This window comes from Neolamprologus multifasciatus, chromosome 23 (genome assembly GCF_963576455.1).
Source record: "Neolamprologus multifasciatus chromosome 23, fNeoMul1.2, whole genome shotgun sequence".
In the NCBI taxonomy this organism is placed as follows: Eukaryota; Metazoa; Chordata; class Actinopteri; order Cichliformes; family Cichlidae; genus Neolamprologus; species Neolamprologus multifasciatus.
This window is the reverse complement of record NC_140460.1, coordinates 14,849,816-14,871,689: the sequence shown is the minus strand read 5'-3', so window position 1 is coordinate 14,871,689 and position 21,874 is coordinate 14,849,816. Positions and strand designations below refer to the sequence as shown.

Here is a 21,874-nt window from a genome sequence, read left to right as displayed (position 1 = left end):
GCAGGCCCATTCTCCCAACTGGTGCTTGCATATGCCCATCATCCTGCCTTCCTCACCTGTCTGCTCCTTATGAATTATACCTGCTGCCAGTTTCATTGGTCTGGTGCCTGGTAACGTGCTGTTAATCAGGGCAGCTGTGATTTAAAATAAAAAAGTCTGACCCATGCCTCTTTGTTCTTTACCGTTTTATTCCACTGCACTGCACCGCCTCCCTACAAACACCCCAAATAAAGTACTTAACTCTAACCCTTTTCATTCTGTTATTTAAAGTCACTCCTCCTCCCCTCCTCCCAGTGAGCTGAGGTCGTAACAAGTGGACTCCAAATGGTAAATGGCCTGCATGTGTATAGCGCTTTACTCAGTCCCTAAGGACCCCAAAGCGCTTTACACTACATTCAGTCATCCACCCATTCACACACACATTCACACACTGGTGATGGCAAGCTACATTGTAGCCACAGCTGCCCTGGGGCGCACTGACAGAGGCGTCAGTGGTCAGAGCTTGGCGCCACCGGGCCCTCTGACCACCACCACCTCCAAGAACAAAAACATGAATTTGAGGAGCAATTAAGTAAAACGCAGATTAGTGAAAGTATGTAAAAGTTCTGTAACTTCCACCACTGAATTTCACTTTAGGAATTAGAGACTCTTTGTGCTATACTTCTGTTATCTTGCAGGAAAGCTTTTAAGTTGTTTTGAACACTGTTAGCTTTTGTGGCTGTTGCAGACATCAACTAACAAGTATTACAAATACTGCCTCTGTTTCCTGCTGCACAGACTGATAGTGCAGTTCGCGTGAGCTGTTACTATAATGTAAAATATTAGAGTGCCATTAAGACATCGCCTCGTACTTCCCACTGCCATCAATTTTAGTCCAGCAGCACTTCCACTGCATCTTGCAGAGAACTTAAAGAGCAGATGCTACCCGATACCATCTTCTTGAAGGCTAATCTATTCACTTAGTGAATCACTTTGCAGCTTCCAAACCAGTATACACCAGTAATATTTTAATTGTTTTGTATTTTCAAGCACATACTCTTCTCAGTTTAGGTCCAGTTAATGCAGTTTAAAACAACTGGCATGATCTATTTGATAGATCATTTATCACGAGGGAATACATAGCTCAGAATAGTTTTAATTTTCATTACTTGAGGTGTTTTGTGTAGTTTATATCAGTGAGAGTACTGTTTGTATATCCACATAACCAGTATGACGCTTTTTCATCATCCACTGTGAAATGTTGGTTTCCCTAAAGTGCTTGGCCTTCTTCCAGTCCTTGTGTATTGACACTAATGCTTTAGGACCTCTATAGATCTTTTTTGACAGGAGCTTTTATGGTTGGAACTTTCTGTTCTTTATTTTATAAAATTACATCTGTGATGAAGTTTCTTTTCTTTCTCTGGGAACGAAGCTTGATATAGTGATGTTGTGATGGTGTCCTAACATTTGATTTGTTTTTTCAGCTCTATGCACTGTCCCCTTAGAAACATTCAGTGTAGCCATGATTTAAAGTGGAGAAAGCCCCTCTTTGGTTAGAATAACATTACGACTTTTATCACTTTGACTTATTTCTGGTGCCACCTTTCCCACTCTCCCACTGCTACTTAGCAAGAATTGCTATGTTGGAAACTTGAAGCACAGCCATATTTGGGTGAACAAAGACTGCAAGTTTATTTACCTGATGATTTCATCTAATCCACGTCCACATTTCATCTGAAAGCTGTTTCCATGGAAGCATACAGCTCAGACAACCTTACCGTTGTACAAAGGGGTTTGGTTGCTAAATAAAAAATATTGCAAATTTGGAATTTATTTAAATCTGGGGGGAAAAAAAGTTACTACATTTTTAATGAGGTCATTTAGCATATTTAGTTCTACACAAACTTTTTGTATTTTGAAATTTGAATTGGCAGAATTTATTCAAAATGCAATGAAGGAATGAAAAAATGCAAATATATTTGCACATCTTTCTTTTGATAATCTGGTTATGTATTCCTGATTAAATGTAATCCATTTTAAGACACCTCAGTCAGGGTTTATTATGAAAGAAATAGTTGGAAATAAATCCATGAAAATCAGTGGGGTTGAGATTTAAGAGTGATGTAACACAAAGTTTACTGTAACAGTAAAAATCTTTTAAAGCAATAAAAATCTGATCCGAAGGCAACGTGCTGTTGAAAGTGCTTTCTTGGCAGGTTTCTCAGAAAGGCGGTCAGATATCTAATGTCTTCAAATATCCCTATGGACATATGATTGCAAATTCAATAGGGATAAGAAAAGCTCTGGCAAGGCATCCCATATTCCTCTGTGGTTTCCTACCTTGATTTAATATAAAATATAGAAAATAATGTTATTTTTCCAAATAATAACAGCAGTAAATAAACACTCATTTACTAAAATTTACAGAATTAAAGAATTACAGCCCTGATTTCTTTATATTTTCCTAGGAAAATGTAAAATAGGTGCACAGGTTTAGTTGAACATCTGCAAACATACAAAGAAATACAGAATGTAAGGCAAAAACTGCATTTGTACAAATTTAATGAGCTTAAAAGTCTATGACCACATTTATTCTTCATCATAGCCTGAACTCTCTTAGACAAGCTTTCCGGTAATTTCCTCAGGAATAGTTCTCCAGGCTTCTTGCAGGACATTCAGAGCTCTTGTTTAGATGTTAGCTACATTTTGTTCCACTTTCTGTCCAGATGATCATAGACTGCTTCAATAATGTGAGGTCCTGGATCCAGGGTGGCCAACCCATTCCTGATAGTCTTCAGTTGTATGGTTTTCTATCCATATATGCTTTTAGTGCATTGGCAGTGTGTTTGGGACCATTTTCATAAGGAACAAATTAAACTACTGCCAATCAGATGCTTTCCAGATAGTACTGCATGGTCGATGCTCAAAATGCCAACAATTTTGACAAGATCCAGAAGACCACTGGCTGACATGTAGCCCCAAACTGCATGTATTGTCCAATTCACCCAGAAATGTTCAATAACCTTGTTTCCAAATACAACCCTGCATGTCTTGTTACACATTGCCACTGTGTCAGTCTTGGCACAGACTCATAAACAATCCACCCAGGACTGTTTAGTTGGATGTGGTGGCTGTTTTGTTAAACGTGACATTAACAGCATCAACTGGCTTCTAGATGCCGACTCATTTAATAATGAACTAATGGACAGAGTAAAAAAAGTGGCCGCAAAGACTACTTAGGTGAAATCATTATTTGTTACCCCACACGTGACTCATACGTCACCTCACAGGCCTGTGTGGTAGTACCGTGCTGCCTTCAGGTCCGTTACGTAAACAAATAATTGAAGACGAAACGTGAACTTAGGAGTTTTAACGGTCCTCCTCATGCTGTTAAGTGTTAAGTGACTTTCGTTGGATTTCTAAAAATTAAATAAAGTGTGTATTGCTTTTCCTCATGAGTCGAGCCATTTACTCATATCACTAAGTGTCGCTGAGAGTTAAAACTCGCAAATTTCCGGTAGCTATAAAAGCAGCAGCAGTGACGTCTCCTCCTCCTCCTGACCGCTGGACCTGTTTGTAGGTGTTAAGTAAGTTCTGATTGCAGAGCCAGTGCCTTAACGTCTACGACTGCATGGTATGTGATGTGTGAAGAAGGGCTGATAGCATTGGTTGTCAGCAGGGGGTTATATAGCAAGGCGACGCTAACGGAGCAACTAATCCCTAATCAGCATTTTTGCTACCGTTAGCTTCAGCTAGCTGGTGCTGTGTATTCATCTGCAGCCCACGATAGCACATGACTCAGATGTTTCACTGAGAACATCCACGTTTATGTCAGCCAGCAGAGCTGCATAAATCGACTGAGGGAAAATCAGCAGGTGAAACCGGTTCATGGGTTTTCAGTGTCTCCCTACCGCATAGGTGTCGAACTCTGGCCCGTGGGCCAAATTTGGCCCGCGAAGCCATAACAAATTACTATTAGAACTGGCCTACTGGTATTATACAGCTAATATATATATATTGTTTAGTATTAAGCTTTGCTTGTTCCATATTCAGTTTTCCAGCAAAACTTATTTGAGTTCATAAGAAAAGATTCATTCTTATATCTAGAGGAAGATTTTTTTTCCAATAAATATTAATGTTAGCCCGCGACTTTGTTCCAGTTTAGAATTTTGGCCCACTGTGTATTTGAGTTTGACACCCCTGCCCTACCGGATAATATCTCCCCGGTATTGCCCAGCAGTACCCGTGATGGGACAGTGGGCTGAAGCGAAGAACATCTGCGCCACCTACTGTTGAAGCTGTAGGCAGTTTTTTTTATTGCAATGTATTGACCATAGTGCAAAATATATCAAAGCCCTAAGTTGAAAGTTTGAAAATGAACTTTAAGAAGAATGTAAAGATCCGAGATAACCACGCGGATGTCTTGCTAGACTTAATGTGTATGAAACAAATGCAAAAGAGCAAGTGTTTTTAAAATTGTCCATTTATTAATTTTGTTATGAATGTATTGAATTGGTTTGTTAAAGAATAATTCTTCTGTTACAAATTTAAAAAGTATTACATTGAGTGCATTAATAGTTGTTACCACTTTTGAAGAAGTACATTGCCCGATCCAGTTACAGATAATTAATCTCATAATTAAATCGGTGTCTTGCCACATTTTTGGCTGCACTTCTTTGCATTGAAAACCTTAAGTTTTTTTTTTCCTTTTTAAAGTGATCTGATGAAAGTAAATTCACCAAAAGGGACAAAGCAAAAACAGCGTTTAACAGTTAATTTGCCAGACTACATTCTTCAGTTTGGGGTGTAGATGATAACTGATGTCTTGTTTAAAAAATTAAAAAAAAACGAAAAAAGCAGGACTTTGTCCTTTACTAGAACGATAAAACCACAGTTCATCCATGTGGAGGTATCTAACTCAGCACAAAGTCATGTCACAGCAGCAAAGTTATTGCACAAAGCTACAGGTTATACTGGGAAAGCAGAAGTAAACTAACTCACTTTCTTTTAATTGCCTTTCTTTTTGTGCAGCATGAGCATTGCACGACAGGTCCTGAACTGCTCCAGGTTTACATGTCGATCAGCTCACGTAACCTGCAGAAAGACGTTTACTACTTCACAGGTAACAGCACTTTAAAAAGATTTGAACTGAGCCACAGAGGGTATGTGATATGTGGTTGTTAAATCGATTATAAAAACCCACCCCTACAATTATCGATTAAAATCGATTCTGGCTTGGATAACGTAAAATCGATTCATTAAAATCCTGAATCGATTTTTTTAATATAAATTTATTTTGCCCGAAATGCCAGAATCTCTGGTGAAATCTCAACAACCACCAAACAGCTAAGACAGTAAATGAGAGCAGGAACATGGATTCTGCACAAGGACTTAAACACACAGCGCAACCCGCGGATCAGAATCAGTTAGATGTCGCCTTTCTCACGGTCGGGGCTGAAAGCCGACAGCTCGCTAATTCTGATCTGTCGGCGGGTCCGCGCTTTGTGTTCACGCCCTTTATGCGCTGATTCTAAAGCTGTTAGTTTGATGTCTCTCCAAACAATATTGACCGAACCAGCAGCAAAAGAAGATCCAAACTACGCTTCACATAAACATCGTCATGTATTCACTCTGACTTTTACTGTTTAGCTTCGACCACGATGCACAGCTCTCCCTCTCTCTCTCTCTCTCTCTCTTTCTACTGTTTTCTTCATTATTTGCTTGCTTGTTACGCACAAGTCTACCGTTGTTTACAGCGCTGTCAGCCAACGTTTTTTTTTTTTCGTTTTATATACTTCTGAAAAGAAAACCTAATTTCTGCCGTTCAATACTGAACAAATTTAAACTTTTTAAAATTATGCAAAATGCAAAACGCTTAGCCGTGTCTCTAATAAAACCGCTGTAACTTCAGAGGTAATGTTCATGTGTTGATTAATGGTTTTCTTTCGTTTTTGATGTACTGCAGAATATTTTTATAAAATCCCAGGCCAGGAAAATCGTCTTCATGTTTTTCTGTGTTTTATCCTCAGCTACTTTGACACAAAGGCATCTGCTGTGATGCTTACACCTTTGATCTGAATTATAATATTTCTGACTGTCAAAATTTCCCAGAATCGAATCGTGGATCAAATTGATTCGGGACCTTGTGAATCGGAATTGAATCGATTCTAGAAATCAGTGACGATACCCAGCCCTAGTTAATTGGCAGGATACACTGACTGAACAGATTTGTTTGCGATGTTTGTAGATGTATAACTGCAGAAGCTACACAGCCACCGAGCAAAGTCCTGAAACGTTGACGTTTTCTCAAGATTCAGCTAGTTAACAATTATTTTACCACCACCCCAATTTCCTCTATGTTGGGTGACTGGATATGATTAAGTAGTTGAAGTTGTCATACTGTTTTGTATTTTGTTGCAGCACGTAATGATGTCACGGCACACACATGCCAAAAGAATTGAAGGACTGGACAAGAATGTCTGGTGAGTAAAGCATTTGTATGTCTTTATAAGAGATGGCAGGAGTTCTGTTAACAGACCACTTTTGTACCACTTTCAAATATGAAAATATGCCCTTTGTTTGCCCATTGGTCAGAAATGTGTACTAATTTCTGTTGTTTCTAGTGAAGCTTTATTCCTGTGTTACTTTAGGGTGGCTTTCACGGCACTGGCAGCCGACCCAACTGTTGTTAACCTGGGCCAGGGCTTTCCAGACATTCCTCCACCTTCTTATGTCAAGGAGGCGCTAGCGAAAGCCGCATCAGTTGACAGGATGAACCAGTACACCAGAGGCTTTGTATGTCTTTGTGGACCACAATCTGCAGAGTTTCGTGTGTTAAAACTCCCATACCATCTTAATGAATACTGCATTATTATGAGAGATTTGCAGTAACTACGTTGCTCATGGTTTTTCTGTTCTTTCACTTATGCTCTGTGTTTATTGAAAAGGGGCATCCATCTCTGGTGAAGGCCCTCTCTCAGGTGTATGGGAAGGCCTATGGACGTCAGATTGATCCCTTAAAAGAAATTCTGGTCACGGTTGGTGGTTATGGTTCCTTATTTAGCGCCATCCAAGCTCTAGTGGAAGAAGGGGATGAGGTGAGGACTTCGCTCCCTTGCTTCATATTCAGAAACGTTCATATTTACGTCCATAAATGTTCTCCCAGCACATTCACTGTGTAATTTCCCTTCTTCCAGGTCATCATTATTGAACCTTTCTTTGATTGTTATGTACCTATGGTTCGTATGGCCGGGGGCAAGCCTGTGTTGATACCGCTAAGACTTGTAAGTATGGCCATGTGTTTAGTTTGTATCCCCAAATACAACTTAAAACAACCTGCAAAAAATAATATAACCTATTCTGTACAACATAGAATTAAACTATTAACACGAGAAAAGAGAAAATTCACTGTTAGAAAGATGTGCTGTGCTGTAAAGAGTTCATCTGAATTCAGTACATGGAGCTCTGTCTACCTGCTGCTCCGGCCTGAGGATGTTAGCAAATGTCAGTACCTTTAACACAAATCTTCAACATTTCAGAAGTCTGGAAAGAAGACGATCACAAGCGCCGACTGGTTTCTGGACCCAGATGAGCTCGCAGGTAAATTCAACTCTAAGACAAAGGCCATCATCATCAACACTCCCAACAATCCCATTGGAAAGGTAAGCACACAGCTAAGTTATCTGTCACTGTGTTTGAAAAAGCTACTGAGACGATGACCGTTGCTCTGACCAGTTTGTTCCTGTCTTCTTCCTGCAGGTTTTCACCAAAGACGAGTTGCAGATGATCGCAGACCTCTGCATTAAACATGACAGTCTGTGCTTCAGTGATGAGGTTTATGAGTGGCTCGTCTACAGGGGACACCAGCATGTCAAAATTGGTATGTGTATTGGTCGACAGGCATTTCTCCAGCTACAAACATGAAATGTAGTTAGGAGCGACGGCCATGTCCAGCTCGGAAAATGTAATCAAGATTGTGCATCAAAATGACGTTTTTCACAAACTGGCGTCTGCTCCTATGTGTTTTTAAATGATTAATTCTAACCAAATTGTTGAAGCACATAATTACTTTTTACTTTGTATTTGACATTTCAACATTGTTTTCTCTCTGCAGCAACTCTGCCTGGAATGTGGGATAGAACTGTTACTATTGGCAGTGCAGGAAAGACGTTTAGTGTGACTGGATGGAAGGTAAGTCGTGTTAAGCCATGTTATTATTTAACAATGACTTATTTAATCATTAATCTGACCTTGTTGTGACATTTGTATCTTCTAGCTTGGTTGGTCTATTGGACCTGAGCACTTGATGAAGCATCTTCAGACAGTCATGCAGAATTCCCTGTACACCTGTCCCACACCTCTGCAGGCGAGTCCACCAAACATCTCAGTCATGCAGGCTCTTGATTGTACTTCAGTTCTAAAGTTGTTTTTTCTTGTCAGGAGGCAGTGGCACAAGGTTTACTCCTAAACTATGAGATGATGGATCAGCCTGAGTGTTATTTCACTTCACTGGCAGATGAACTTGAAGGAAAGAGAGACCGCCTGGCTGCCATTGTGGAGGAGGCTGGCATGACTCCCGTAATCCCAGAGGGAGGCTACTTCATGCTCGTGGATGTCACAGCTCTTAGTGAGTTACTGCAATTTTAAACTGACATCGCAAAACACTTAGTTATATGTGACTTGTGTTTCTTACAGTTTGGTATTGTGTTCTAACTTCAGCTGGGTCTAGTTAATAATTTTCTGTTTTCATATGTATACTGTGTGCTTTGGGGTGGCTGTAGCTCAGGAGGTAGAGCAGTTCTTCTGCTAATTGGAAGGATGGTGCTTTGATTCCTGGCTGCTCCAGTCTGTATGCCAAACACGTGAATTTTTGATATAAAGAACCTCTATAGAAAAAAACATAGGAAAAAGTGTCTGTGTGAATAGGTGTGGATGGGTAAATGAGGCTAGTTGTATAAAGCACTTTGAGTATCCAGGCAGAGCAGAAAAGTGCCTTATAAGAACCAGTCCATTTACCATTTCCTTTAACTCAAAAAAGAAAGTAATCTCAACTGACGGTTGCTATTGATGTAACAAAAACAGTTACATCATTAACCCTAAAAAAAAAAATCTTCCCAAAGGAGTTTTTTTTATATGCAGGAGAACTCTGGCTCAGTGAGTGACTCAAAAGAAACTTCACACAACGAATGTCATGTACACCGTTTGTTTTTTGGTGTCCCCAAGTGACCAGAAAATCTATTAATGCAAGTTTGATAAAGTATGCATATGCAGGGTTCGACGGGTGCTTGAAAGCCTTGAAAATGCTTGAATTTTAATATTGTCTTTTCAAGGTTTGAAAAGTGCTTGAATTTCAGATTTGGTGCTTAAAAGTACTTGAAACTGTATTTCATTTACCACAAAAAAACTATCTGACCGAATAGTTTTCTTATCAGATAGAGAAATAAAATGAGTCGCAAAGTCTAAAAGCAAAATTTCTCCGCCTGGGCTGCCTAGCAGCTCTCCATGTCAGTCTGCTTCAATGTGTGACCCCGCCCCTCCCCCGGACAGTCAGGGATGAGTGCGCTAACATGCCTGGAGATTGCTTTTTAAATGAGTGTTTGATGGAAACGACAATGGTGGAGTTTGCGCTCTCGAGTCGCATGATAGGTGAGTCCTAGTAAATAATTTTTGAGAATGTGTACATAACGCATGCAAATTTTTAAAACCATTACTATTATTTTGCTAGCTATCAAACTTGCTGGAGAAATGACTGAAATGCACTGAGTTTGATGCAGTACGTCAGCGCTATTATAGCAGTTAGTCATGGCATGGTGATTTATGGAATATGCTGTGAATTTAGCTAACATTACTTAGTAGTAGCAGTAATGTGAGTTCACTCAAGTAAAAGGTTTAAACATTAATCCGATACTTAACTAACCAACTTAAGGCTTAAGGAAATAATGTAATAAGAGGGACTGATCCATATGGGCACAAAGAATAGCCACTTTTTTTGTGCTACCGAATTTCCCTGGTTGTGCATTTTTCTATGTCTTAACAAAAGGGAACAAAGGACATTTTTAAATAACATTTTTAGTTTTAATTTTTACATGGCCTTACTGAGGTGCTGCTAAGTTAAACATGCATTCGTTTTTTGGTAATGTGCTGGAAAAGCTTGAAAATGGACATTGAAAGTGCTTAAAAAGCGCTTGAATTTGACCCTGTAAAATGCATATGAACCCTGCATATGTAGACCGTCATGTGGATAACTTATGAATACTAGATCAAACAGATTCCCATGCCTGTGTGACAAAACCAGCCCAAACGCCATCCCATGAATTAGCCGGTAAGCATAGTTGGTAAGGCCAGACAGGTACAGTGGTTGGAGAGTATTACAACATGTTGTGTGTGTACTTGATAATCTGCAGTCAGTTAAGTGAGATTTGAGTATAAATATATTATTCATTAAATGTAATTTTCATAAGAAATGGGCTGGAAAAATCCCCAAGCTGCAGCAACACTTCAAAAATAACCCAGTAAGGATCTGCTGACCTGACGACTGGTCAGTGAGACTGTTTCTTACCCTTAAAATGTATATTCCCCCCTCTCTGTGTTCATTATAGATCAGGACCTTTCACATATGGATGAGGATGAAGCCTATGACTACAAGTTTGTGAAGTGGATGATTAAAGAAAAGGTAAATATTTCTTCATTCTACTATATTGAAAGCAACATGTTTTTAAAATGCTTTTTTAAAAAAATGGAAATATATATTTCACACAGAAACTTGCAGCCATTCCAGTTACTGCATTTGTTGGAGAAGAGTCTGCGAAAGACTTTGAGAAATATATTCGCCTCTGCTTCATTAAGGTAAACACACAAAGTGTCAAACACAGTACCTCTAAAATTATCCAGTGAAGATGAATCTTGGCTGAGGTGCAGTTTTTATTTTTCCTCCGTTTCTCTTAACAGCAAGATAGTACTCTCGACGCAGCGCGGAGCATCTTGAAGAGCTGGACGAAGGTTTAACGGGAGGTGCTTCGGAAGACTTAAACTCTACACTGACTGGAAATTAGTCAAATGTATTAGAAGAGTTGAATATAGAGTACATATTTTGAACTGTACAGTGTGTTAGGAGAAAGGAAACCCAAATATTGAATAGATGAAAAAACCCTAGTCAGTCATTCTGTTTTTGGCCTTTATTTGTAGAGGGTTAAATCATGAAACACAACAGAACAAGAAGAAAGAATCTGCTGTAACTGTGCCTTTTCTGTGTCCTCTTTTCAATAAAACTATGGGACTGGTTTGTTAAAACTTTATTGTGATCAAATGTTTTGTGAAATTTTAGTGTTAATCATTGGATTAACAGCAATCTGCTGGTACCAAACATCCATAAAGGTTTAAGACTCCTTTTAAAAAGTACAGTTATTAAATGTATTGATAAAGATGCTGAAGATGTAGCTCCCAGGCAGGAGGAAAAGGGAACGATATCAAAGGAAGGAGATACATGAATATAGTGAATGAGGACATGCAGAGGGGTTGATTTATTAGAAGTGGATGTTAGGGATGGAGTGAGCTGAAGGCCAATGATGCACTGTGGCGATCCCTAAAGGGAGCAGCCCAAAGAAGCTTGAGAATTAAATGTATTGACAAAGTTTGGTGTTATTTTATTGTTTTCTAATTCTCTGCTTAAATCATTTGATTTGTTCTCATTGGTGCAGTTTGTTTTGCAGCGCAGGCATGCTCACTGTGAAAAAGAACACATTAAGACATTACTAAAAAAATAAAATACAGTTAAAAGCTTTATGGAATACATAGAATCCAGTTAACTAAAGTTAACTAAACTAACCACTCAGAGGGAAAACCAGTTAAATTTTTTGAACCTGTAATGTGAGATAACATTTGAGTATAGAGGACTGTTTTCAACTGTTGGATTAGAAATTTTTTTTTGTAATGTATGGGAACAAGTGAATCTCTAAATAATCCTGGCCAAAAACAAAAGGCCTCATACAGCATTGTGATACCACTTGCCTTTGGCATCACAACCATTCAGGTGAGTTCATAACTACCTAGGAGCCAGAAAGAAAAAAGAAGTCCAATTAGGACTCCCTCTTAGTGAAGTTGTCTTATAAGATTTTTTTTTTTTTTTTGCAGTCATTTTGTTCTCATTTCAGGGTAATGGACTGAGATTTAATTTTGTAAAAATTGACAGAAATGAGATTGCATGTCAAACTGCTATTCATGCCACGTGACTGTAATCGGGTTGCTAGCCGTGTAGCTGTGTTACGTGGCTGCTAAGCTACAACTTCGGCCCTCAATTGACAAAAGTTCAGGGTCAGCTTGAATATTTATAAAAAATGTGACTAGTTTTCTGTGTAGTTTTAAAGCTGTTAATGCAGAGGCCGTGTACTCAAACTTATATAAAATGCTAAAAAAAAAAATCTGGGATCCCCATGAATGCAACATTTTGCATTGGAGCTTGCATTGGAGCTTTTCGAGACTAAATAGAAGAAAATACAAAACGTTAAACATGTTAACGACACAAAAGCCATATTAAACGCAGACTACTTTAGGCCCGGAAGTAGGATTCGTCACGTCATCACTTAACGACCGGATTGCCATGCTCCTCAGCACCAAAACGAATTGCACTCAAATGCATTGGGGGAAAACACCTGCTCAGCCACCACCTTTATCCTACTCTACAATCCGCTTTCAACATTTTTACTCTCCCCTCTTTTCTTTCTCTACTTATTTCTCAACAACCAGTCCTTTCTCATCTCTGCTTCCTGTCTTTATTACATCCTCTTAGCTAGCACCAACAACAATTGACTATGTGCACGTTAGCATATGCTACTTCCGGTGCGGAAACTCCTGTGGGGAGCTTTGTTTCCGGTGTCCTATTCGCGCCCTGTTTACTGTCCAAAACAAGTTAAGCAAATAAATAAATAAAGCGGCGATTTACATTTCTATAGATGTCTCGGGCATTTACCCAATATATCTGTAAATGATGTTCATCGACTTGTAGATATTTTTCCCCCACGCCTCAGGGCAAAAGAGAAAATGGATTCAAATGTTATATTTCTCAGCTGTCCCTCGTTTATGGCGGGTTTTATGTTCTAAAAATAACCAGTGATAGGTGAAATCAAGTAGCCAATTTTATTTTTTGACGGTGCAAAACGTTTCGTGGACATCGTGGACATACAGCACTGCACTTCAGAGTCACACTGCTAGCGATAGATGCAGCGATTCTGTACTGTACAGGAGAGACGTCACGGAGGAGATCGTCTGCTGCGATCAGGACGCAGGACGTAAAAAAGCATGCAAACTTGCACTAAAAAATCTGCGAAACAGCGAGGTGAAAGGTGAACCGCGTTATAGCGAGGGACCGCTGTAATTTTGAAGGTAAGTCACAACATACCCTTCGTAAATACTAATGTATAGAAACCCTTACCAGCAATCATTAATTTTTTGTGTGGCTTTTTTTCACGGTTTGTTAACATGCTGTGTAGGTGTGTACTTGACTAGCTGATATCGACATAAAGGGGAAAACATCTGGTTTGACTATTGTTCACCTGTAGTTTGAATGCTGAACATTTGCCTGTTTAAATCATAAGACCAGTCACTATACAGAGATGTGCTTCTGAATGTGGACGATGTGTCTTCTGCTGCAGTTCTGCTTGTGTTTAGTGATGTAAACAACTGATCGATCTAAACTCTTTAAACGTCAAAATTGATCATTAGATTTTTATGACACAACAGTGGTGAGTGTTCCCACCTTCTCCTCGTTGTAACTTAACGCGATCGTTCCGTTTTCGAGTTTTGGACATCAATTTTGGAGTATATCTTCGCAGTAGCGATTGACCGCAAAGTAAAGCTACCGGAAATGTACAACCCCACATCCGGTCTCAAACCAGGAAGTTAGCATTTTCTCGTGCACAGGGTCAATCCCATTCCCTCATATTCTAGCTCTTCTACATTTTTTTTTGTCTACCCTTACATCATATCTTTGGCTCTAGTGTCACCTTCTGCTATGACATGGAACTACATCAACTTGACAACAAATACTTCCTGGTCATTGCAACCCCAACAGGTTCACTTTTTTCCTTTCATTTACAACTGCTTTTAATTCCAGTTTTCATTCACTTTAGCAGTTGAAATTACAAGTTACAGTGCGCTGGACCAGGATGTGAACCAGCAGTCTGCTTCACAAAAAGTATACCCCTGTAAGCGGGCAATACAGTTTTATACCACAACAAAAACAAGTATTCTTATGACTCTCTTCTTCTGGGTAGCGACGTGGAAGTCCTGCCATTTCCCCCTGGGGATCTTCTGCTCCACTCCATCCACGTGTAAGCTTGTCTGAATCTGTTCCTTTCCTGGAAAAAAGACAGAGAAAGAAAAACACCCCCTTAGCCTAACCTGGATTATTAATATTATCTAGCAATTCTTAGCCTGTTATTTTCTGCTTTTTATCTAAGTCTGGGAAATTATATATGATGTATGTAAGTTTCCAGTGGTTTCATTTATACTGACACCTCTATTTTATGTATTTAAGTTTCACCAGTTGTTACTTTAGTACCCTTGCTGTGTATGATGCACTCTTGAGTATGTTTGGTGACTCATAATGTGTAACAGTAATCTTCTGCACATGCATTGGGCTTGAGCTTCCTCATGCAGGTAATCTGGAGATGCCATTATAGCACACGTTTTTGAACAGGCTACCCATATACTGAAATGCTACAGGGTTTGAGTCTGTACCAGATCACTCCCCCCTGCTTTCTCTCTCCTGCCCTGTCTACTCTCTACTGTCCCTGTCCATAGCTATAAACGTACAGTTAAACAAAAAGGGAAACTAATTATTAGAATTACGATTCAGATATTTTAACTTCTCAAAGGTGTAGTAATCATGACTTTCATGAAACAATTCCACAAAAAGATATAAGCATGTGTAAAGATAATCATGTTAGTGATACAGCAAGAAATGTCACAGCTTAATTGTTTAAATAATAAAATGAGTGCTGTACATACATTGTTGATACAGCAAAAGTAGTTAAAAAATGTGAAATATCTAAAGGCTACTTGCGACATGGAAACTGTTACCAAAAATGCTATTCCTAGATAATGATGTAGTAATTTTGTGTTAAAAGTAGTGGATAAATAAATAGATATCTATAGTAATTACAGTAGTTAAGAGAATAATCAAGCTCAAAAATAATTTTTATATAATTAATAGTTAAATGATATGAATTTGATCATAGTTTAATCTATTTATTTATTTATAACATTACAAGAAAATGAAGCACTGCTGTGAACCACTTGGGGGAGACAAAGTACATCAGACTGAAAGAAAAATCCACTTTTAATGTTATATTTAGTGTTTTGGATTCCCCTGTAACATGAGTGATGCAAGGGAAAAAATGGCTCAGTTAAAGAAATAAACCTGTCTTTGATTTTAAATTGATTGTTTTTAAAAACGGTTTCTGCTTTTACAGGATGGAAATAACAGAGTTCAAAATGATTCATGATCTTTGAAGAGTGTTGGTATTTTTACTTATGTACTCTGGGATTTCCTGCTATAGTGTGAGGTTTTTGAGTGGGAGATGTTGCATGTAAGCATGATTGGTCTGCATATAGTCATACTAATGAGTCTTTTTTAAGTGTCTTACTTAACAGAATGTTACAAGACTGGTCATTTATTAAACTAAAAGTATTTTGTATTTGTTGTTGAGTAAATGAAACCCTACTTCAAAAGTGTTTTTAATCACAGTTCTGGGCTTTTTGTCTTTGGTAGAATGTGAGCTGTTCTGTAGCAAATAGGCAAAACCTTGAATGTTATAATGTGAACCATCTTGTAAGAAGTCAAAATGCAAGTAAATTACTGAGTTTACCTAAATTATTGAATCTAACTGTCTAATAATCACACAACAATGAATTTCATCATTGTGGATACTAAACATTTGAAGTACTCCAAATATTAGCTGCATAACCAATACACCCGGTGAGGAGGCTGCGGTATCTTTCCTTTAAATATTTGGAATAACCTGATGGTACCTGGACAAATGATGGCATTCCATGTTTAAAACATGTCTCTGTGTGCTCTGCAAATTGTGCACCATAAATACTGAACTTAAAGCCATTTCCAGCTGTCGTAGCCAACAGGGCTGTGCCTGCATTTAATGTGGTGGAGGAATCATTATCTGATGAAATGCTTTTAATTGTAGCCTCAGAGTTAATAGTTAACGTTCCAAGCTACTTGGCATGAAATTGTGCTGTTGGTAGGGATGAAGGTGCTCTGTTCTGCTAGGCAAACAAGAGGGCCATGATGAGCCTCCACCCCACCCCCCCGACCTCTAGATTAACATCAACACACCGTGACTGTGTGAACCTTTCAGTGTATAGCTGATGATGTTATGGAAACTAGCAGCCAGTTTTTTTACATAATCACACACAAAAAAATTACACCTGCCTCTTGAACAAAAGATCCCTTTCCTGTGCTTATGCCCTCCTGTCACTGAGGCCTGACTCAGTGTCCACAGCCTCATGGTCATAAAATGTCAGCAGTAATTTGATCCCTGGGTCTGTGCTGCTTTACCCATGAAGAAATCACGAGGTTGTCCCTAATAACCTGCTGTGATTTGACTACAGTGAATAAAAACTAAAAGGATTTAATGTGTTTGAAACTTGGCAACAGATAGCACATGTTTATCAGTAATATTAATTACTTAGACCACATGACTTTTCAAGTGATTTTGGGACAGTTTTTGCTAAAGTAAAGCAGGCACTACCAGCATGTTGATCATTTACTGTACAATGTGTATGTGTTGATCTATTAAATTCAGTTCTGTGTTTAGTTTGCTATGTAGCAAGACTTTGAAGATTTTTCACACCAAGAACAGTATTTTTTTGTATGTTTGTGTTACCTAAGACAAACCTAAGGTGATCCTTTGGTTCCTCTGTCACTCATTCACAGAAACTAGTACAAATGTACATTGGCATCATAACACCAGTGTGTGAGGCATAGTAAGATCGGTGTAAATAAATTAGATGAGTAACATCAGTATTCATTATTTATTTATTTTTAAATCTTGAGCCTGTGGTTAGTTGTTTTGCCAAAAACCACTGCTCCACCAAATTTATATTCTTGAATGAATTTATTAGTTACATTTTAACCAGGAATATCATCAGGTCTATAATAAAAATAAATATGAAATGGCCAGAAATAACATGAATGCATAGGCTTCTATTAAGTGCAACACTTAAGTACATCAGTATTCACCAAACCAGGAGAATCACTGTATTGAAGTTATGTGAACATTGGCACTAATCTCAAAATAAATCTGGTTGTTAAAAATAGTAACCATACAACTCTATCAGATCCCTTATCATGGCAAAGTCTACAGCTTTGTGTAGACCGTCAGCCCCTTGGTATACTATGAAGGTACAGAAAGAGGACTGTTAATGTAAATATGTTTTATTTTTTAAAAAGAGAGAGTTGAACGTGTTTTAAAATTCTTTCAAGACACTACAATTTTAAATAGACAGGAATATCTAATCTTACAAGGCACACCTTTTGAACTTTTATGTGATTCCTGTATGATAAGATGCACTTTAATGAATAATGAGCCTTTTGCACATTTCTTATAAGCTTCTGTAGGATGAAGTCCTTCGAGATCAGTTCAAATATCTGATTATTCTTTTGAAAGGACTTTTGATTAGCATTTAAAATAACCATGAAACCTTTATTTTTTTTTAAAGAAACTAAAGAAAGCCACTGGGATTTAAAATTGCTTACTATTATTCTCTCATATCTCCTTATTACTACCATATACTCTTTATTTGAGACTGGCTACCCTATCACCAAGAGCTCAATGTCTTTAGATGCGAGCAGTCTTTTGAAACAGAGTATGGTAGGCACATGAGGTCATGTTGTTTTTGTTCCATTTACTTCACCTTAAACTTCTGTTGGTTTCATACTGTGTGCCATATCAAGGAGAATTTTCAGTGCATAAGTATATGCAGTTATATCAATGTATTAAGCTTCACAGTGGTAATGCACTGTGAGAACTGGTGCTGGGAACGCAACAACTGCAGTTGAAAAACTGAATAGGATTATAATGCAGCCTGCTGTTGTCAGATATACTTAATGTGCAGTCACTAGATCCCTGTGGATTAGATGTCTGCTGGTATAATAACATCATAATTTATGTTAATTATGATTATTGTGTCAATAATCTAATGTCACAATCCCGTTATGGCGTAGGATTTGGGTTATTGCTGCCCTTAAAATGAGACCAGATGTTTGTGGTTTTCTGTGCTACCCCTAGGTGGCCATGTTGCTCATGTTCTGTAGTTTAAAGTTGCATTGCAATGACGAGGTCGTATTTAGCTGGCACAGACGATGGTCTTCATGAGATAGGGGCTTGCATTTAAAATGTATGGCAAACCCTTCATATGGATCAAATTAAGGGTCAAATTGTAAGTGCAGAACAGAGATACTCTGGGTTTGAGTCTTTGGTTACAGGCTTTGGGTAAATCTCCAAAAATGCTGGATCCTACATATCCCATAATGCAACTCATAGGCATCTTTTTAGGTCCATTCCTCCCAGCCAATTCATATCCTCCATCTCTACTTTGTGATACGTAAGGTTTTTTTTTTAAAAGTTATTATAAATGCCTAGCCAAGGTAATCATACTGCCATCAATACGGCATCATGAAGACACACAAAAAAAGGTTCTTTTCACAAGCAGAAATGGGTGAATTTGAGGGAGTGTCCCTTTAATAATTCTTGCTGCAACAGTAGTTTGCCGAGTTCCAGGGAACAAAAGCTTTTATTTAGAGCAGCGTGCAGAAGTAATTTTCTACATAAATCCATCTCGCAGTAGAATTAAGCTTCCGACTGAAAGTAAAAAATGGCCCAAGAGATCACAGATGGATCAAAATAAAGCACCCATCATCCAAACAACAGTCATCAAAACATTTATATTGGACTAATTCTGCAGAATTTTCCCAGCATATGTCATATAGCCATTAAGGCCGAGACATAAATATCTGTGAGAATTTAAAGGGTGTACCACTGCACCCTCCAAATGATGTCCGCTCTCACACAGGCCATATGGCAGTGTGTGCCCGGCTCTTAATGCCAGCCCCTGCTCTCTGCACACGGGCTAACAGCTTGGTGGACACATAATTAATTTGCTTAGGCGTCTGCCATTTATTTTCCAACCTAGATTTTGTTAATTGGACAGAGGAGGTTAAAATCAAATGAATGTTTCTGGGTATGTTAAGGCTACTAATTGCATGGAATTTACAAGATAACGCTTGCTTGTGGGAATACAGAGCCAGAGGGGTGAGGGTGGTGGTGGGGTGGCGGTATTGAGGAGGAATGCGGTGGAAACGTCATATGCTTTTACTAATGTGCTGAGCAGGGCTCCGACGGAAGTCCGCAGAGGACAAGAGATCAAAATTTGAATTATAATTTGGAAAACTGATGAAAGAAACTTAAGACAGGCATGGCCTACATGGGTTATATTATTGTAATGTGTATTTTTTTTTGGTTGTTGTCCTGTGTTAAGCCTAACAGGACCTGACATAGCCTCCTCCCGCCTTTTTGTGTGTTGCGTCATTTTGCCCATGCTGCTTTATTTTAATTCACTAAGCAATAACTGTCTGTGCAAGCAAAGTTGAATCAGACTTGGAATATGAATTTAATCAAGTTAATTGACTAGTAAATGCAAATGTTATTAGGAGGCGAATGTGCAGCATAAATCTCGGCGACGCCTGTTTTTTGTATTTTGTAAACATCAAAAGATGATGATGAAAGTTGTTATCTAAATGATCTGAGAGATAGAAAATGTGTATAAAGAGAAACCGTTAATTAGAAATCTTGAATATAAAATAGGTCTCTCATTGTGTTATGCTCTCATTCAATACAGTTCCTCCATACTGAATAATTAATACTGGCAGTATACTCGGATAGCAAATAATTAGCTGAGAAAGATTAGAAACATTTAGGAATGTCTCATTAAATGATATCAGGCGCAATGTATCAGCTGCTTTTTCATTTACTGCAACTTTTTAAAGTCAACATATCTTCTGTCTCAAAAGACGGGGTTTTTGAGGGCGGGTGTGGGCGCTGAATTGTGAGTTTTTAAGTGCTGAGGCATGGAGACTGTGCCGTACGGGTTAATGACGATACAAAAGCTTGAATTCATTCAGACTTTGGGGGATGATCCAGTTAGTCAGTGCCTGCAGCAGCTGCGTGGAAGGGGTGTTCGTATGGTGCCCCTGGAGCCGAGCGAAACAGGGCACGTTGTCCACGGCGGCAGTCCCTGCTGTTGTTAATCACCCAGCTACCCCCCCCCCCCATCCCCCCTCCTCTGATTCTTTCTCCCTCTCTTTCTCCTGCACTGATTTTCAAGCGCAGATTAATCAGAGCATGGGGGCCTTGATGAAATTTTGCTGTTATTGTTCCCAATTTTAGCAACATCTTTTATTGTCTTCATCATTCATTTACAGAGGAAAGGGGGTGGGGGGAAGGGGTGCTGTGTCAATTATGCAAATGATGTTGCACACTTTTGCAGATTGCTTCATTCGGTTGCCGTTGTTTGTTAGATTTTAATTATTAAATATTATTATGCTCATGTTTCCTTCAATTTTCTGAAGCTTTGTTTCAGTTTGATCCCTCCTCCAGCTGCTCATCCCTCCGCTCTGAGCCAGAATCAAAGGAGCCTGGCACGCCAAAGCCAAACAAACTCTCTTCCATTTAATGATTTTGAAGTTAGTACCTCGCTCTCATCTGTGGGCTCAAAAGTATGATTGGAAAAAGGCAGACCACATCCAGTTTAATGACCAGGAATTGAATTCAAGTTTATTCAGAATTGACATTCAATTATGTAGCACCTAATGATATTTTAATCTCTTTTCTTTAATTCCCAGGAATTGGCTTTTGAAAGGCTTTGTCTGGCAGCAACACAGACAGCCTGAATAAAGAATACAGATTGGTATTAGATCCCAATGATGATAGGGAAATTAAAGCTTTTATAGTTCACACACTCGGAGAAAAGGAAGTGTTCCCTTATTAGACATTTCAACCTGCTTTTCTCGAAGGCATCGCCGCCATCTTTCCTCTGTAGTGATAAGGTGGAAATTTAAATATTGCAATAGATTCAAGAAAGCATTAATCAATTTCTGCTTGGTCTCATTTGAGACTACATGATTATTTTAGATGGTAGATGGGCTGATTGGGATTCAATCAGACTGATTGATCCCTACAAGTTCTATCATTTGTCATATTAAGTCATAGCTTAAAATATATTTTGGTATGTTCCAGAGCAGAATTTGGTCAAAAAAAAACAAACATAAATTGTAGAAACTGATGGATACAAGACTAAGGGTCTGCATGGATAGTTTGGTCTGACCAACTGACCATGTGACTGAGTGATCAACACCTCTGCCTTCTACAGTTTAAGGAGTTAGATGGTTGATACACAGATATCTGTCTAATGCAGCCTGAAAAGTTTCGCCTTAGTTGTTAGTAGACTGTGAGAGAGGTAAGGCACTTGCAGAGTTCTGAGTGGAAATCGTTCAGAAAGATCAGTAACTCGATGTCATCCCGCCTCTGCTCCCAAAAAACAATCAGTAGCTGAACCAGGAAATGGATTTTTATTAGCAAGTTTGGATTATCCCAAAACGTCTCAGGTCAGCTTGTTGTGGTTACTCACAAGGGTGCATTTGTTGTGGTCTTTGAGAGCTAAGGGTAAACCATCTTGCAAAAATAGTCACCTGGCATCTTTCACGCTCAGTTTTAGTTAGTACAAAGTTGTTCTTACATTTCATTCAGTTGCATTAGAAAGGTTTAAAAAGTTTAGTCTGCCTTCAGACGGGGCCCTTGCTCTTATTTTGAAACTTCAGTCGCTAACT

At 38.7% G+C, this 21,874-nt stretch overlaps 1 protein-coding gene across 4 annotated transcripts; it reads left to right on the top strand.

Annotated features, from left to right (window-relative positions):
• Positions 1-3,345: 3,345 nt before the first annotated feature.
• LOC146491237 (kynurenine--oxoglutarate transaminase 3-like) lies at positions 3,346-13,996 on the top strand. 4 transcript variants are annotated; one of them, XM_085152917.1, is made up of 14 exons: positions 3,346-3,566; positions 5,011-5,101; positions 6,400-6,461; positions 6,630-6,774; positions 6,927-7,076; positions 7,176-7,262; positions 7,518-7,640; positions 7,738-7,858; positions 8,093-8,169; positions 8,255-8,344; positions 8,419-8,605; positions 10,578-10,651; positions 10,738-10,824; positions 10,927-13,996. In XM_085152917.1, exons 2-14 carry the CDS (start codon positions 5,012-5,014, stop codon positions 10,981-10,983), a joined length of 1,350 nt encoding a protein of 449 aa, XP_085009043.1. In that variant the 5' UTR covers positions 3,346-3,566; position 5,011; the 3' UTR covers positions 10,984-13,996. The 4 variants fall into 4 exon arrangements, with proteins under 4 accessions (XP_085009043.1, XP_085009042.1, XP_085009045.1 ...); XM_085152916.1 differs by having other exon boundaries at positions 3,346-3,613; XM_085152919.1 differs by having other exon boundaries at positions 3,346-3,622; positions 5,017-5,101.
• The last annotated feature ends 7,878 nt before the right edge of the window (positions 13,997-21,874 follow it).